Source organism: Astyanax mexicanus, chromosome 23, assembly GCF_023375975.1.
Source record: "Astyanax mexicanus isolate ESR-SI-001 chromosome 23, AstMex3_surface, whole genome shotgun sequence".
Classification (NCBI taxonomy): Eukaryota; Metazoa; Chordata; class Actinopteri; order Characiformes; family Acestrorhamphidae; genus Astyanax; species Astyanax mexicanus.
Window position 1 is genome coordinate 31,285,469 of NC_064430.1, and position 19,532 is coordinate 31,305,000.

The 19,532-nt window shown below is 37.3% G+C and overlaps 1 protein-coding gene across 1 annotated transcript in view; it reads left to right on the top strand.

Moving 5' to 3' along the window:
- adam10a (ADAM metallopeptidase domain 10a) overlaps positions 1–19,532 on the top strand; it is a 166,380-nt gene that overhangs the window by 92,736 nt on the left and 54,112 nt on the right. The window contains exon 3 of the mRNA XM_049471154.1: positions 12,584–12,702. Within this exon, the coding sequence (XP_049327111.1) occupies positions 12,584–12,702 (119 nt within the window). The remainder of the gene's footprint in view (positions 1–12,583; positions 12,703–19,532) is intronic.

Below are 19,532 nucleotides of genomic sequence, written 5' to 3' on the forward strand. Positions count from 1 at the left end.
ACTATAAAGCAATGCAAACCTGGTCTAGCTTAGTGTGATTCTGAGTCACGCTTCCTGTGTCTTGCTCAATAATCTCGCCCTCCTGTAGCTGCCAGGACGGCATGTTCTGCTCTCCAGATTGTAACAAATTGTATGAAAAGAAGAGGACCCCCTTTCTCTCTTTCTCTCTCTTTCTCTGTCTCCTTCTCTGTCCTTCTCTCTCATTTTATCTCTCTCTTTCTCCGTTCCCTCACTTTTTCCTTAATACATATAACAGTATTATGTAGACTTACCTAACATATATACACTATACAGCTCTGGAAAAAAGTAAGATACCACTTCAGTTTCTGATTTTATAGCTATAAAATCTCTATTTATAGGTTTATGTTTGAGTAAAATGAACATTGTTGTTTCATTCTATAAACTACAGACAACATTTCTCTCAAATTCCAAATAAAAATATTGTCATTTAGAGCATTTATTTGCAGAAAATAAGAAATAGCTGAAATAACAAAAAAAATGCAGAGCTTTCAGACCTCAAATAATGCAAAGAAAACAAGTTCATATTCATAAAGCATAAATATTTGGTGGAATAACCCTGGTTTTTAATCACAGTTTTTTTCATGTATCTTGGCACCATGTTCTCCTCCACCAGTCTTACACACTGCTTCTGGATAACTTTATGCCTGCCAATATATGGCTCTATATCCTGACCACACTAACACTTCCTTATATCTGCTAAATGCAATTGAATCCTTACAGCAATTCTCCCTAATGTAGTAGAAAGTCTTCTTTGGACAGTGGAGACAGTTACTCAAACAGTTTTGTAGTAAAAAAAAAAAGTTTATCATGCTTTAGTGACTCAAACAAAACATGATAAACTATTTTTTTAATGCACTTGATTTCAGGAAAAAAACTATAAAGGAGCAGTTGTCCTATTATGACTTTTTGTGTAGTGCGTATGTAGACCATTGACATTGACAAGTTCCTATGTTGATACTGTTTACCCACAAACAAACCTCTGTCTGTGTGTGTGTGTGTGTGTGTATGTGAGAGAGAGAGACAAGACAGGGTGTGGTCAGTTCTGTGGAAAGATCTGAATAGTATTTGTGTAGTTGCTCAATCTGTGGAATGCCTGTATGAACTCTAGGGGTTCTGCAGCTCGTTCACTGTGCTCCAGATTTATTCTGCTGTTTGTTTTCTCCTCTCAGAATGACTCACCCACGCTCAGCACTGAGAGGGAGTGTAAAATACAAAACACCAAAACAGCAATTCATATTTTCCACATGCTGAGTAAAAGCCAGCAGTAGATTCTCTGCCCAAACCTGGCCTGAACTTTTCTCTGCTCTGTTTTATTAATGCTTTTTTTTTTTTTATATAAACCTATGGTGTGATAATCACAATATAGTAAAGTAACAAATCAAACTGTGTTAGTACCCGAACATCCCTTTCAGACAGCTTCCTCTTACAGCGTCCACAGTTAATCCTGTTGGATGTGGTTGGTTCTTCTTGGTGGTATGCTGACATTACCCTGGATACCGTGGCTCTTGATGCATCACAAAGACTTGCTGTCTTGGTCACAGATGCTCCAGCAAGACATGCACCAACAATTTGTCCTCTTTTGAACTCTGGTATGTCACCCATAATGTTGTTTGCATTGCAATATTTAGAGCAGAACTGTGCTCTTACCCTGCTAATTGAACCTTCACACTCTGCTCTTACTGGTGCAATGTGCAATTAATGAAGATTGGACACCAGGCTGCTCCAATTTAGCCATGAAACCTAAAATCCCACACTAAAATAATGACAGGTGTTTCAGTTTTCATTGTCCAAAGCCTGTTGGCTATATGCTTAAGGAAAAAAAAGTGTGCAGTGCATAGCCTTATTGTTGGTTTATGTGTTTTGCTATGGGCTATATGTTTAAAATAAAAAAGAAAATTAGTTTGTTTCGAAAATGTTTTATTATTTATTTTTTTTGACATTGTTAATTATATTAGAGTAGACGTGGAGATCAGTTCTTAATTAACATTGTTATTAAATAATATGTCTATACTTCTTCAGTGTTGCAATGTTAATTATCATTATTCTGAACAGATTTCGCTCATTTACACAGCCCCGAAAATGTTTTAAAAAGCTCAGTTTTAACACTCTACACTCTACTAAAACGTTTTGTTTAAATCAGGCTCTGGCTCACAAAAACAGTTTATGGGTCAGGCTTGAGCAGAACTTGGGTACAATCTAAGCTCTAGCCAGCAGTGGTGGTTTGATGGGCAGTGAGTGGTAAGAAATAAAAAGAGCACCTACTGTTAGGCCTGTCACAATAAAAAAATGTGGGTGATATATCATCCCAGAAATTATTACGATAAACGATATTGTTGTCATTTTAAAACCATGTAAATTCCAGTGACAAAATGATAATAGTATAGCATAGCAAAGCAATTATACTCATTTAAATACTACAGCATTTTAAACAATAATTGTTTGGAAAATATATATATTTTTTTCACACCTATTGCAGTTCAAACTGTGTGTATGAAGTCACAGTTGTTGAATTTGTCATTTAGCATGATTGGCTAAAATACTGTTTACTGTTATATATGTGAACAAACATTCAAATCAATAAATAGACGATATCGATATCACGATTATCAAATATTATTGAGGTCATGTCCATTTACTGTACGATAAGTCGATAATGTAATTATAGTGACAGGCCTACCTACTGTCCAACTCCGGGCCTGAACATTCGAGAGGGGTGTGGCTAAAACTGGAAGCGTAAATGTATGCAGGTACCTGATTGGGCACTTCATCATGTTCTGTTACCTGTAGGAGAACCCTGTACAGCACTGCATCCTGCTGCATTTACTCTACTGGAGTAGAGCATTCTTTGGAACACAGTGTAGTCGGGTGGTATATAATTCTCTTTACAATACTACCCTTTACTACTAGATAGGGCAGAAGGGCACACCTATAGATAGATAAGCACTTATTAAGGGACATTATCAAATGTTCTTGATCTAGAGGCACATCGTCCTTATTTATTGCAAGAGGGGGCTCTCTAGTGGGCACTCAATCATTTTTTTCCACAAGAAGGGCAACCAGTAGGGCACACTGTGTGTCTGTTTGAGTTCACCAGTGGCAGCGTTTGAGTGAGCACAGGTCTCCCAATACTGTATTTCCAGGCCCTTTATGTTAACTTTGGGAATTGAAGGAGTGTTTTAGCTCAGACTGCTTTTTGAATTGGATACAATACAGAATATAGGGCAGCCAATCAGAACAGAGGTCATTTGCATGAAACAGTCTTAAAGGCACAGTAACAAAAACTGCCAGTTTAATTCTAATCTAGAAACAGAAGCTGAATTTTACAAACCACAGGCAAAATAACAGTATCACTTTTTCTTTCTCTGTATATCGTAAGTTGAACAAAAGTATTGGGATGCTTCCTCATTTTTTGTTGTTTTCTGCTGTGTAAAGAAGGCCTTTTACCTCATTTTGGAGCAATTGCTTTGAGTTTTTGAATGGATTCAGTCTAATTCAGTCTAACTACTCCCTAATCCCTACTGATAGCGATCTGCTCTGTTTGCACTGGTTATTAGTCAGTGTGTGGAAAATGTGTGTTGCTGTTTGGGTGTTTAGTTTTACTCTCCCGCTCAATGCTGAGAGCTGCTGAGTCATTCTGAGAGTCGAGAGTTAATTGCTTAAATTTCTTGCCTCTTAATGTGTTTGAGAGCATCAGTTGTAAAGTTGTGAAGAGGTAGAGTTACAGGTATACAATAAATAGCTTTATTTCAGTAATGTTCCAATCCATATTATGGCAAGAACTACTCAACTAAGTAAAGAAAAAAACACTTTAAGAAATAAAGGTCAGTCAATGTGAAACATTTTAGGAACTTTGAAAGTATCTTTAAGTGCAGTCACAAAGACCATTAAAAACATTATGATGAAACTGGCTCTAATCAGGAGTAAAGGAAGAGCAAGAGTTTCCTCTGTATAAGTTCTTTAGGATAAGTTTATCAGAGTTACCAGCCTCAGAAACCGCAAGTTAAGAGCTCCCTAAATAGGAGCATTTTGGTTTAACACTTTTAAGTTACTACATGATTCCTTATGAGTAAGAAGCTGTGCCCAAACTTTTGATGGCTACTTTATATCTTGCATTTTTTTGCATTTTTGATGCATATAACAAATTTAATTATACCAATTTAAAAAATTGACACTGACAATATCCTGTTCAGTGCATCAGTAGCCACATCCCAGTCCATTACATAACAGAGAGCAGTTGGTCGTCTTTTATGTATCGGTGTAAAACAGCCCTCCAGATGTTGATGCCTCCAGCTGTGGTAGCAGGTGCTTCACTTCTGTGCCAAATATAAAACCCATCTGAGGGATGTCTCGGCCCACTGTTTAGGGGCTGGGTTGGGAACTGTCATTTCCTAATTTGTGGATATTGCTAAATATCTTTTCACTTTCTCTACATTTACAAGCATTGCACACATTAAATACACACACAACAGTTTGACAATAGATTTCTACTTGCACTGCAGTGGTTAGCACTGATTAGCATGGTGGTGGTGTATGAGGTGTTAGTGTGTGTTGAGCTGGTACAGTAAGTGGATCAGATACAGCAGTGCTGCTGGAGTTTTTAAACACTGTCTTCAATCACTCACTGTCCTCCACTCTATTACACACTCCTACTAGCTGAAGCTCTGAATCTTTTGCTGCACAGTTTGTGGAAGCGTTTAACACTGTCTGCAGTAGCTATTAAAAGAAAATGTTGAGTCGATCAGGAAAAGCACAGTGTCTACATCAATCCGTGAATTAATATTAATGGCCTCGCCCACCTTGGCTCAGGACCGCCCACAGAACTTCAGCCATGCACAGCACTAAGAACCACATGACAGTTCGTTCCTGTATTATTTGCGCAAATAACACATCAGTGTTTTATGCTTTACCCAGTAATTCAGAGCTGAGGAACAAATGGTTAGGATTTGTCTATGGAAACACCACCAGTGAAGTACTATTGAGGTGTGTATGTTTAGAACAGTTCTGTTTACACTAGTAAAAATTCACCCCTGGGTTTTGTTTTAACTTTCTGGGCGGCTCTGCTGCGACTCAGCCAGCAAAACCCTGGAGTGGATTTTTACTTTCTGGTCCTGGACTACCCACCTCTGTGTAATAACTAAAGGTTTAAATAGGATCTCCGGGGAATTTGCGTTTTACAGAGACTTTAGGACTAGGTCAGTGGCTAAATTGCTCTAAGCAGGGCATTATTACACATGTTGTAAAGTAACATTTGACATTGTCTTTATTATAAAACATTTCTAACTGTTGTTCGTCTCAGTGCCTTGCAGTGCTATTAGCCAATCAGAGGCGCTATATTTGCATGTATGAATATTTATGAGCAAGAGACGAAATCCTATCGTTCTCCACTCCTCCATGGGACTAAAACATGGCTATACCGGATCACCGGAGCATGGCATTCATTCATACTAGAGACCACAACTAAACATTATAAAATGAATGAAAATATGATAGAATGAGACCTTTAACAATCATATTATATCACCCTAATAATAACTCATTTCTGCAGCATCACAAGAGTCTGGTTGTGTCAGAGTGACTCGGTTGACTTTGGCTGTTCTTGTTGTTTTAGTTGTTGATTAGGGCAGATGTTCTGCTGTTCTGCCTTTTAAATTGGCTGACATGGCCTGTGTGTGTGTGTGTGTGTGTGGTGGTTTAATTAGACAGGGAAAGTCTGGCTCCTTCCACCTGTCCAGTTGCCCTGTGGGACTCTGTGTCCGTCTCTCTTTCTCTCAGCGCTGTGCTGCTCTGCCTCTGTCTGTCTGTGTTCGTGTGTATATTTGCCGAACTGTGCAAAAGTTTTAGACACCTGAACACGTTACACACAGAATAATTTATCTCAGCAGTAAAATGACCAAAATAACCACATAAAATTTAAACAAATAAAAAACATACATTAAGACAGTTAGTCTTATTCTGAAGACAGTAGTGGAGGTGTTGTGAGCTAGTCTTGAAGGACAGAGCTTCCAGGTTCCAGAACCATGGATGCTCCGCCCCCCAGCCAGTGTCCACAGCAATTCCATTAGTGGCTTACCTGATTTACTAATTAACCATCAAAGCAGCTGCTGATATGATGAAAACGTTTCTACACACCTGTTTTCTTTTAATGTTTTTTTTTTTCTAGATTAATATTGAAGATATCAAAACTGTGAAGGTACGCATATGCAATTTTGAAGTAAACAAAAAAAAGGTAAACAACCCAGAATATATTTTATACTTTATATTCGTGTAGGTGGCAGGTTGTGCTTTGAATCTGAGGTGGCGTCAAATATGGATATTTTTATTGAAACATAGGCGATCTAAACTCCTTAAGTCTCTCCCTCAATTAAACGTATTAAAGTTTCTGCTTCATTACTCCATGTGATGGTGCTATATTTATAGGGTAATAATAGGGTAAACCTGCAGTGAAAAATATAGATTGTTGAATTCTGTGAAACTGACACCAATAAATGTATAATTCCTGGTATCTACTTTTTAAACAGTATTTTATCCTCTTCAGTAACACAGATGCTGTGAACTATCATAGAGAATTGTCTTGTGATATATATATATATGAGTATCACAGAATCACAGTATCGTGATATCATTATTGTGGGAAAAGTATTGTGATACTGTTATCATGAGATGCCCTGTGATTTTCTGAGCTAAAATACACCGCCCAGATAAAAAGCTTTTCTGTTGTGATTTACTTTTGCAGTGTGTGTGATTGTGTGTGTGTGATTGAGTGTGACTCTATTGTGAACAGAACAGACTGCTGATCTGCTGCTCTGAATGATTGTGTTGCTCATTAATCCTCTCTGCGTTCATTTGCGGACACCCAGCAGCAGCAGCATCATTCAGAACACACTGAGACACACACACACACACACACACACACTGCTCATCCTTCTCACATCACACTACCGCTGAGTATCAGTATTTTTCTGCACACACATACATAGTCCTACAGCTCTGCAATTAATGTTTACACAGTTGCAGCTTTTGTAATTAAATATATATATATATATATATTTATTTATAATGATTAGAGATTTACTCCATTAATATACTGTAATATCTGTTTTAAATGCACTGTTCTGTAGAGCAGGTCATTCATGCTGTATTTTGGTGTGTTAGTGTGTGTTGTGCTCCTCTACATCTACAATCAGCACTAGGGGTGGGCGATATGGCTCTAAAATAATATCACGATATATCAGGGTATTTTTGCGATAATGATATACTTGGCGAGATAGGAAAACTAAAATATGAGGAATATTATAGGAATATAGTATAACAGTATAATCAAAATGTGGCAAAATAAATAATATAGCATAAAATAATATAATGCAGCAAAAAATATTGCAGAATATTTAGTGCATGCATATAAACTGCAAACTAAAACAATTATACAATAAATACACCTAAAGCTTCACAGTAAATAATAGACTACTTTTAAGACAGAACAGCCCTGTTATCACGATATGGATTTTTAATATCATGATATTTCTGTGTCACGATATATTGTATACGATATAATATTGCCCACGCCTAATCATTACACACATTAAATACACACAAAACAGTTTTCCAACTTAGACAGCAGATTTAATCCTGTTCTTTAATACTCAGGACCCCACAGGATTAGCATGATGGTGGTGTGTGAGGTGTTAAGTGTGTTGAGCTGGTACAGTGAGTGGATCAGATACTGCAGTGCTGCTGGAGTTTTTAAACACTGTGTTTAATCTCTCACTGTCCTCCACTCTATTACACACTCCTACCTACAGCTGAAACACCCTGTAGATAAAGTAAAGTCAGAGACAGAAGATCTGAATCTGTTGCTGCACAGATTTTGTTCAACATTTTTTAATATTCCTTCATCCGTCTTACAATTTTACATGTGTAATGGGGATAAATCATAGAAGGCTAATATTACATCCTACAGTGGACAGTGCAGTGGGTGGTAAATTATTTAGAGTAGTTTTTGAGGAATTAAAGGTTTTAATGGAATATTTCATAGTAATCGCAAAAATCACAGTAGATGCTTTATAAGTTCAAACTGATTGAATAAGTTATAGTTAGGCTGAGTCAAGGCAGATTGGTTCTGAATTGCTTATCGTTTGTTATAGAAAAAATCTTATAATTTACTGTATAAATAATTGTGATAACAGAATAATTTATAATACAAGGCCTATAGTAATTACATTATCAACTTATCGCACAATAAGTAGAAATTTATCTCTTACAATTTTACTTATTGTGGTGAGCCATTAGCATTAATGACCCTATGCTGACTTTTTTTTTTTTTTTTTTACCTCTATGTTTATATTCCAGTTCGAATGTGTGCTAAAAGTTCTGTGTGGTGTGTGTGATTGCATTTTACCTTCAATTTATGAGTAAGTCAAAAAGGTCTACAAAAAATTCTTGGGCAATATTTATTATCTGGGAATTATTATCAGGACAGACCCACATTCTGAATAATTTGTATTTGCTAAATACTTAACAGTAGTATCTAAATAATTTGTATTAACTAAAGTACTAAATAATTAGTTACTAAATCATAAATCTTGTTTCTTAAAGAAAATGTCTTAAAATCATAAATTGACAAATAGCTCATAGGATTAATAAATGACAAAACAATACAACAGACATATTTAAACTAAAATAAACCTTAAACCATTGAAACTGATCAAAGTTCCTTTGGAAAAGATAAACTATTGTTTCTGGGCTTTAAAACATGTAAACTGCCAGCCAATCAGAGCAGAGTTATAGATAGGGTAGAAGTAAAGGAGCTGCTGAACAGTAACAGATCAGCTGTAACACAGTGAGACTGATACTGCTGTGAGTCATCACTTCCTCTGCCAGCTGATGAGTCAGTGCATGATGGGAAATGTAGTGTCCTGATGTGTTGAGTGTTGTGCTGGGAAATGGAGAGCATTTGTGCCCTGGCCGATAATTTCTGGAACAGACAGACAGACTGTATAACAGAACAAATACAGCCCGTACTACCAGAGCCTGTACCACACCGTCCCGTTTACTCAGTGTGAGAAATCTTAATGTAATCAAAGCTATTAGATAGATTATTAAAGGATTATATAGATGATTGCTTATGCATTATAATCATGACTATTTTTAAGTAGTCCATGCATTGCAAAACTGAATTCTCTTTACTTTCAGTCTGTGTAGTCTATATATGGAAAATAAACTGCAAAATCACTATGTTTTAAAAAGTTACTTATATAGAAGAAACTTTCTGTGTTGATTCTTAAAGGCTTTTAAAGAACTTAAAGTCATGCAAATATTTTAAAGTCGAACAGAGTACAAGAAAAATGCAGGATATTTATAAGAGATGCGCCAATTATTTGTCAACCGAAAACATTAATCTAAAAAGGCAAAATAATATGCTTTTTGAGTTCAAGTGAACAGACCAAATAATTCATACTGAACAGTGACTTTTTTAGGTCATATTACAGTGTTTTATTTAGTGTAGATCCTGCAGGGAAAGCTGTGAAATGGCAGGTTTAACTTCATTTTTCATGCTCTGATCGCATAAATTATGGTATCAGATTACAAACTGGCTGTTTTCCAGCTGAAAGATACAAGCTGTACAGGGATAGGATATTCATATTAGCTGAATTTACTTAGCCTTAGCATTTGTTTAGTTGCCAAAAGACTGTCTGCTTTTCTCTGTGTAAATTCCAAATTACTTAGCTACATGTGACAAGATTAGCACTACTGAGGTAAATGCATGACTAAAATTGCACTGCATATGTGAAATGTTAGACCAGTTATGTTTGTCCTGTACTTTCAGCCACAGATCAATCAATCAATCACTCAACCTTTATAAAAATAGATAAATAATAAATAAATAAAAAAAATAATAAAAAATAATTTGTTTAATTGACAAAAAATTAAGATCAAAAGAAAGTAAGACTAATACAACAAAAATGGGTTAAAATTAGCTAAAACTAACTTGTACATAATACAATAAAAATTCAAATCAATAAATGACCTAACAAAAATAAAAACAATAATAATAATAAAAATAGTAATAACAATAAAAGAAAATCAAAATAAGATAAAAAGCTAAAATACAAAACTATTAAAAATAATAAAATAAATAATATAATACCTATAATAATAATAATAATAATAATAATAATAATAATAATAATAATAATAAAATAAAATAAAATAAAATAAAATAAAATAAAAATAAAATAAGGAAACAAAATAAAAAAAGGAAATAAAACTAAAAGAGGAACTAAAATAAAAATTAAGAATAAATAAGATAATAATAAAACAGTAAAACAGGAACAGGCTGTCTGAAGGTGGTTAGATATTAATAGTTTAAAATGATTGAGTGAAACCAGTGAGCTGAGTTTTAGATGACTGTAGAATCACCTACACCTACAAACCATGCCTGAAAGTTCTCAATAATAGAATAAAATAGAGTAAACCTGTGGGATAGATTAATAAAGAAGTTTTCTGATGGTTTTTAGTCTTGCAATAGTATCAGCAGCAGCAGTGCAGGTCCTGATCAGAGTGTTTGGGTAATGAGAGTTGAGCTTCATGTCGTGGACCAGCTTTATGGTGCTAAATGGTCCGTGGGCGCCGTGGCTGCAAGCAGGTGTTCACACTAAACAGTGCTGTTCTCTGAAGAGTGAGCTGGAAAAGCCGTGCTGTGTAGAGATCTGACCTCAGAACAGTGTTCCTCTCAGCAGTACCAGAGTGTTTATACTTATAAAACACACTGCGTAACACTGCTGTAGTCTACATTCTGTTTTCAGCTCTATCCTACCTGGAGACAAATGAGATAAGCACTTTATCTGAGGAGCTCCTGCTGCTGTTCCTCACTGTATGACTGCTTTTAAATGAGTAAAATAGAAAAATCACAGCAAACAGCAATTATTCACTTAGAAAAAACAGACGAATGGAATTGCATAATAGATCCACAGCTTGGAAAGAAGTTCTTCTCATCCCTGAATTAATTAATCATGAGTGCAGAATCATTTATTTAGCATAAATGATTTTTGTTAGCTGGAAAACCAAGGAAATTGTGGCTTATTTTAATACTGTAATGCCGATAACAGCTTTAAGAATAACATGGTAAATTAATATTAAACTTGTGCAATAGAGCTTTTGAGAAATATCTCTTTGAATATATACATATTGAGTATTGTTGTTGTATCTCTTTTTAAGGTCTATTGTTTACATTTTCAGCTGTTTTTCTGATAATAAAGTCTAATTTCTTTATATACGGTGTTATTTTGTAGAACTAAGTAAACCCTATTCTAACCAAAGCCTTAATTTAAAACCTTTGTTATTATATTATATGTACTCCTTACAGTACAGTAAGCTACGTATCTATATAAAAGCCCAGTTATGTTAAAAAAAGCACTAATTTCTACCCAAAAATAGCAGCTTCAGGATTATGTTGATGCTCCACTGACTGTAATGGGGAGAGAATAGCATCTCTCTTACTGCACTATGTATCTTTGGTTCACAAGCTTCACGAGACCTCCCTCCAGAACTGTGTAACACTGAGTATCCTGAGTCTTATTATTGCAAAATCCTCATCCACTCATCAACAAATGCACCTGTACAGCTGTTCTTAAGGGGGGTGCTCAAAGTGTGATCTGAATTTATTGCAGTGGAGTAAAATTAAATAGCACTCCTTAACTGTAGGGGCTGCCCATGAGCGAAAAATATTAATAATCACATAATTTCTGTAAATTAGGAATGGAAAATGATTCAACAATAAGACTTTGAAATCACTATTGTCTGTTATACAGCTCTGCAAAAAATAAGAGACCACTTAAAATGATGATTTTCTTTGATTTTACCCAATTGAAAACCTCTGGAATATAATCAAGAGGAAGATGGATGATCACAAGCATCATCAAACCACCAAACTGAACTGGTTGAATTTTTGCACCAGGAGTAAAGCAGCATAAAGTTATCCAAAAGCAGTGTGTAAGACTGGTGGAGGAGAACATGATGCCAAGATGCATGACAACTGCGATTAAAAACCAGGGTTATTCCACCAAATATTGATTTCTAAACTCTTAAAACTTTATGAATATGAACTTGTTTTCTTTGCATTATTTGAGGTCTGAAAGCTCTGCATCTCTTTTGTTATTTCAGACATTTCTCATTTTCTGTAAATAAATGCTCTAAATTACAATATTTTTATTTAGAATTGGGAGAAATGTTGTCTGTAGTTTATAGAATAAAACAACAATGTTCATTTTACTCAAACATAAACCTATAAATAGCAAAATCAGAGAAACTGATTCAGAAACTGAAGTGGTCTCTTTAATTTTTCCAGAGCTGCTAACCAAGCTGCTAAATTAACATAATTGAAGTTTATTTTATGTTTGTGATATGACAGATTCATCCTGTAGATTAATGTTGGAAGGATTGATCTCTTTGATTAAAGAACATTAACATTTGTAAAAAAATGTAGAGAATAAAACAGGAATAACAGTCTCTCTCTCTCTCTTTTTCTCTCTCTCTCTCTCTCTCTCTCTCTCTCTCTCTCTCTCAGGCACTTTAATCTGAGGATGAAGAGAGATACGACTCTGTTTGCTTCTGATCTGAAGGTGGAAATCTCCGGAGAGGAGACGCCGTACGACACTTCACACATTTACACAGGAGAGTTGTTCGGTAAGTGCGTATACACACACACACATACACACACACACTCAACCGTAAACACCATCCCTCTTTACTCACACGCTCTATAGTTTCCACGGAAACACGTTTTCAATCCAGTTTATCTGCTGTTTGTAAGTGTATCTGCTGCGTGGGTAAGTGAGAGAGAGAGAGAGAGAGAGAGAGAGAGATGTTGTAGAAATTGTTTTGCAGTGGACTGGTGGGTTTGATGAGAAATTCAAGAGCTTATTCAGTTGGAACTGAAATCAAAGTGTGTGTGTGTGTGTGTGTGTTCAAACACAGTTAGTTTACCATACACATTCACATTGCTTCCTTTTAGCCTTTTAGGGCTGTGTATTGGTAAGAATATAACTACAGTAGTTGCCATAAATATTCAGTATATTGTGATATGTATCTAAATAAAAAAAATAAAAAAGTGTATTTTTTATCCAATCAGAACAGTGGGATCTAACGATAATGGGTTTACCAGTGACATGCAGTTAATAGACCACTGAAGTCGTTTCGTTATTTTGTAGTTGGCGTCATGTTGTTTATGCCCATATTTGGGGTCCTTTGGGGTTCCGTGTCTAAGCAGTTCAAGTCAATACGGGATTTGAATGGGCTTTTCAAAAACTGGCCTCTGTCCCATCCTGTGGTAAATAAATCTGTTCAGAACCCTGTACGTTTTATTCTGTGTACATTTACCTCCTAAATATCACTGGATCCTCTGAATTTCGAGATTGTTTGAGGGGAGCAATCAGAAAAATGCTAACTTTAAGCTAATGCTAAACTGACGTCACAGCACAGCGGCTGGAAATGACCCTGGACTGGATTCTGCACAACACCAGTGAACTCCCATCAGAAAGCGTTTTGGATTATTATGCTTCTTCACAGAGGATCATTAAAGCATTTAAACAGGTGAAAACTCTTTCAGTAATGTTGAGCAGTGTGATGTTGAGCAGTGTGATGTTGAGCAGTGTGATGTTGAGCAGTGTGATGTTGAGCAGTGTGATGTTGAGCCGTGTGATGTTGAGCAGTGTGATGTTGAGCAGTGTGGTGTTGAGCAGTGTGATGTTGAGCAGTGTGATGTTGAGCAGTGTGATGTTGAGCAGTGTGGTGTTGAGCAGTGTGATGTTGAGCAGTGTGGTGTTGAGCAGTGTGGTGTTGAGCAGTGTGATGTTGAGCAGTGTGGTGTTGAGCAGTGTGGTGTTGAGCAGTGTGATGTTGAGCAGTGTGATGTTGAGCAGTGTGGTGTTGAGCAGTGTGGTGTTGAGCAGTGTGATGTTGAGCAGTGTGATGTTGAGCAGTGTGGTGTTGAGCAGTGTGGTGTTGAGCAGTGTGGTGTTGAGCAGTGTGGTGTTGAGCAGTGTGGTGTTGAGCAGTGTGATGTTGAGCAGTGTGATGTTGAGCAGTGTGATGTTGAGCAGTGTGATGTTGAGCAGTGTGATGTTGAGCAGTGTAGTCTGTGTTAGAGCAGATAATAAGAGAAAGTTCAGCAGCGCTTCCCCGAAAGGTTTAGTATTCAATTACGGTCATTAGTTTATACTAATTACAACACCTGACCCAAATAATCAACTAACAACTAACTAATCAACTAATCAACTAACTACCTGCCCTCACTGAGACGACAACCAACCAGAAACACCAATTTATTTCACTGCATAATAAAGAGGGTAGATGTTAAAACGTGTTACAGCTGGTTCTGGAGTATCACTGACCTGTTTTAGTGATTTTATGCTGTATCACTCTCAGCTCTCCTCAGTAAGGGCAGGTAGTTCATTATTAGGCTCAGCTGTGTGTAAAATACTCCTAACTTACGGCTGGAGTTCGCTGGTGTTGCGCTGAAAACAGTCCCCTGCTAATCTCTGCAGCGGCACCGGGAGGTCAGTTCACTCCGCTGTAGCATTTTTCTCATTACGACTCTTAAATGATCTCGTAATTCAGAGGACCCAGTGATGTTCAGGAGTAAAATGTACACAGAATAAAACATACAAAGGTCTGCAAAAAAAAAAAATTAACCACAGAATGTGATAGAGGCGGGTTTTTAAAAACCCCATTCATTTTCCTCATAGAGAAAAAACGCTTAGACACGGAAGCCGTACGAGGACTACAGAATGACGCACGACTTCAGTGGTCTATATAGTGGGTACCCCTTCTGCAACACCACGCCCCCCAACCAAAATCATGAATCTGATTGGTTAGATTGTCCTTTGACTTTGCTAATATACTCACTACTACACCCGTCTCAAAATCAGCCGGAGGGTCACGCAGGCACGTGGGGGCAGAAGCCATTTTAAAAAGCTTTGATTGGTTAAAACCGCTGTCAGTCAGATAAGAGTCCTGTAGGAACTGAAAAACACAGACTAATGATTTGAATTAGGAGGAGATACGATCTGTCATTACTAGCCCACCGCGCTCCGCAAAACCAGCAAGCTGATTGGCTGTTTCTCCTGAGAGAAAATTTATTTGGGGCTTTCATTTAGCGCCCCTATGCATCGCATAGGCTGCATACCCCCTTTTTAAGTTATATGTCTGGCTGCATTTTGGCTCCAGTGTAAGCAATAAAGCTTAACAGAGTGACCAACAAGACACAAACCATATATAAATACTGTAAATAAGTAAATCCTACACGTGACTGTTTCATAGGCAGCTGTACTAATCCCTTAGCTCTGTACTGTATTTAAAAACATGTTCTGTCTCTGTTTCACTTCAAGCATAGTCTTAATATGACTGGTTATGGTTATGAATAGTTAAATTACAAGAGATTTAGGAGAAAAAAAACACAAACTTAATATGACTGGTTGTGGTTTGCACTAATTGTTTGCACTATATAAGACCTAGAAAAGTTTTATTGTTGTTTTTATTTTTTATTCTTATTTCTTATAAAAATCAGTGTGTGAGCGAAACCAGTCTGTTAATTGTGCATTATAGGATTTTGTCAAATAAAACTCCAGTTTTTAGCCATTTTTTCATTTTTGATGTTTTCTTTAAAATTTCTTTAAAATCTCGTCTCGTTCTCGTGAACCCAGTATCGTGTCTCGTCTCGTATCGTGATATTAGTGTCTCGTCACACCCCTACAGTATTGTGAAACAAAATATTGTGATATAAAACAATATTGTAATGAAATACAATAATGCAATAATCACTGAAACAAAGTATTTATAGTCATGTTATTTATCAGACTTTTCTCTCCACGAATATAAGACTTCCTACATTACATTACATTACATTACATTACATTACATTTGGCAGACGCTTTCATCCAAAGCGACTTACAATAGTCAAGTACAAAATAATAGAAGTTAAAGGTAAAACATTTTTAGACAGGGCTTAAAGGAGGTCGAAGGGAAATAAAGGGATAGAGGAGTAGAGAAGAGGAAGAAGGAAATGAGGTTAGAAGTAGTTAGTGTGTTAGAGGTGTTAGGAGAGTAAGTGCTCTTTGAAGAGCTCAGTCTTCAGGAGTTTATTAAAGATAGTGAGAGATTCTCCTGATCTGGTAGTAGAAGGTAGTTAGTTAGAGGTGTTAGGAGAGTAAGAGCTCTTTGGAGAGCTCAGTCTTCAGGAGTTTATTAAAGATAGTGAGAGATTCTCCTGATCTGATAGTAGAAGGTAGTTAGTTAGAGGTGTTAGGAGAGTAAGTACTCTTTGAAGAGCTCTGTCTTCAGGAGTTTATTAAAGATAGTGAAAGAGAGTGAAAATGAAATCTCTCTCTCTCTCTGTATCTCTCTCTCTGGTTTCTCCAGTTTTTGTGTGTGATGTGAGTGTTAATGAGAGTATTGTATGGTAAAGGAGAGCGTGGCTGTTGCTCTTTTCTCTGCTTCTACTGGCTGTTCTGAAAAATACAGACTTGCTTATTTCTCATTTGTTCTTTTTCTCCCTCTCTTTCTCCACTTGCTCTGTCTTTCTGTTTTATGAGCATTAGCTGTGCAGTTCATAACTCTTAATGCAGCTGGGTTCAGTCCTCTTCCTCCTGAGCCCGGCACACTCCGGAGCGCCTCACCCCACATTACAGGCCTGGTTTAAGCATTCAGTAAATGGCACAGTGCCACGCTTGTGCAGAATTATTATTACGATGGCCTGAGATTGGCTGCAGCATTAGCCGTGTTCCTGCCGCTGATTGTGTTATTGAAAAAGCGAGTGCAAACAGTTGGAACAGTTCTATTAAATCCAGCCCTGAAATTGCCATCTCTCTCCTATTCAATAGCATCTCCTCTCTTGCCCTTTCATTCTCAAGTGATAGTCATCAGCGGAGGCACGGGGTTCCTGCAGGCCTTTCAGCACTCGTTCTCCTGCCTTAGAATAAAGAGAGAGAGAGAGCATAAGAGAGGGTAAGAAGGAGAGAAAAAGAGAGAGAGAGCATGAGAGTGGGAGAAAGTTAAAGAGGGGGTCAGTTACAGTTAAAGAAAAGGTGAGCTAAAACCATGCAACCATTTATTCATGCATCAATTTATCCACCCCTTCAGTCATCCAATCTATTAAGCGGTCTATCCTTCAATCTTTCCACTGTTCTACCCATACATACCTCCATCCATGTATCCCTATACCAGTCATCCCAAAAATCCATCCATCTGCGCATCCATCCATCTGTCGTTTTATCCACCCATTAATCTGTCCATCCAGCGGCCTGACAGCCGTCTATCTTAATACTTCTACTATTCTACCTCTCTCTCCACCCATCCATAACTTAATTATTTCATCCATTCATCGATCCATCTGTCTTTTCATCTATCCATTCCTCTATCCACCTGTCTGTCTTTTTATCCATCCATCCAACCCACACCCAGCCATTCAGTTGTCCAACCAGCATGCCGGACTTCTATCTATCCATCCGTCCATCCTTTTTTCCACCCATACATCCAGCTGTCCCTCCATCTATCCTTCAACTTATCCAGCCAAACAACCAACCACCTATCCATCCAGCCCACCACCCAGCCATCCAGCAGTTCAACCAGCATGTCAACCATCTATCCATCTGTCCGTCTGTCCTTCCACCCATACATCCAGCTGTCCCTGCATCTATCCCTCTAACTGTCCAGCCAGCCAACCAACCATCTATCCTTCCATTCATCTATCCACCCAGCATTTCTCTCCAGCTTCTCTCTTTTTATCACCAGAATTAGAATGAAAGCCTCTCAGACTCCACAGTCCCGAGTGTCTGTTTCCTCTCTCCTTCTTCTTCTTCCTCCGTCGCCAGCGGCAGCAGCAGCTTCCTGCAGCGGTCAGCAGAATGGCTTGTCAGAGTTCAGTTTCTCAGATTTTGCTGAGGCTGGCAGCAGTGAAATGAAACTGATGTTGACATTTCTGGAAACCTGGTCAGTAAACACTGGCAGCAGAGGTACCTGTCGTACCAGCAGCACTTAAATACCCATATAAATGAATCTGTGGATTTACTGGAAATGTGTGTTCGGATACATTTACCTTTATTCAGATGTCAGCACTGTAAAGCAGCAACCTGCAGTGAAAAACCTGTAGAAACGTCTGATATTCCTGTCAGAATTGCATATTTTGGAAGATTCATTTGCAATTTATTTTCTTTTATCTAATGTAACAGGGTTAGGAGTCTTGCCCAGGGGCTCTTTTTGGTGTAGGGTGGTGTACTTGCTCAGGCATGGAATAGAAACATTGTCTTTTAACAGTTTAACATTAAAAAAAATCCTCATTTCCTTCTGTCTGAGAAAAGGAAAAGCTACATATGATTGGATTGAAAAAAATGACCTCATGGAGTGGCCAGCCATCACTTAGACTGCTATTACCCTTATCCTCACTGTTCTGTATCAGTCTGACCTAAAGTTGTATATTAAAAGCCTAAATCAGAAGTTGCATCATGCTTTAAGCTACAGATTTATACTTGACAACCTAAATAACTCATTCAACAAGTTAAACTAGCCCAAAAATGATTGATTTCAGTAGTCACTAGCTAAAGTAGCAAGTAGACAAGACCTAAACCTGTGCAAACAAGCTCTAGCCTGCCAGTTCTGTGATACTCCTTAGTAGACTGCCCTGCATTTTTAAGTACCAGAAATAACTTTTATAGCGTTACAAATATTAAAGAACTGTTTGAAAAGATAAAATAGCTAAAATACTTAATTTTCTGGAAGTCCTTCATATAAAGAAACTGATTTGAGTCATGCTCAAGTCACGAACATTGTCAATGCCATAAAATAGCCAATATGTTGCTGATATGGCACAAAACACAAACAAACATATTAAAGTCGTTTACTTATAACATAACTAACTAGGTTAGTCCCTATAAACACTGAGATTAAATACTTTGGTATGTTAGCTAGCTAACAGGCTAATTTATTGCAAACTAACAAAGCTAACTAAGTAGCTAAAATCTAAAACAAATATCTTCGTTAACTACCTAAACTAATGCATATTTAGGTAGTTTTTTTTAAACAATTCAAGCTTGAATGATCCTTTTGACCTACTAGACACAAAATATCTGCTAGATACTGGCAGGATCCTTTGGAGAGTCCCTGTGGTTATTGGTTAAACCTTCTGCCTCTTGAAAGCTTTAAGCCACTTTTCATCTTTTTATCTCTATTATGAGTTTTGGAATCATTGGAAACTTCTTACTTACTTCCTGTGCATCCCACCACACAGCAGCTTTTTGGCACTTTAGTACCTCCGGTTTAAAAACAAGAGAAGCTGACGTGTTTCAGTGCAGTGGGCATGGCCTAAGCATTCAACCTCTTAGTATTGGGAGCATTAGTAGTGATTGGGTGAGTCCTAGTCCTTTGGTGCAGCATGTGGCTCAGTGGTTAGTACGGTCGCCTCCCAGAACTGGGTTCTTGGGTTTAAGTTTTGTGTTCTACTTGTGTATGTGTTGGTTTCCTCC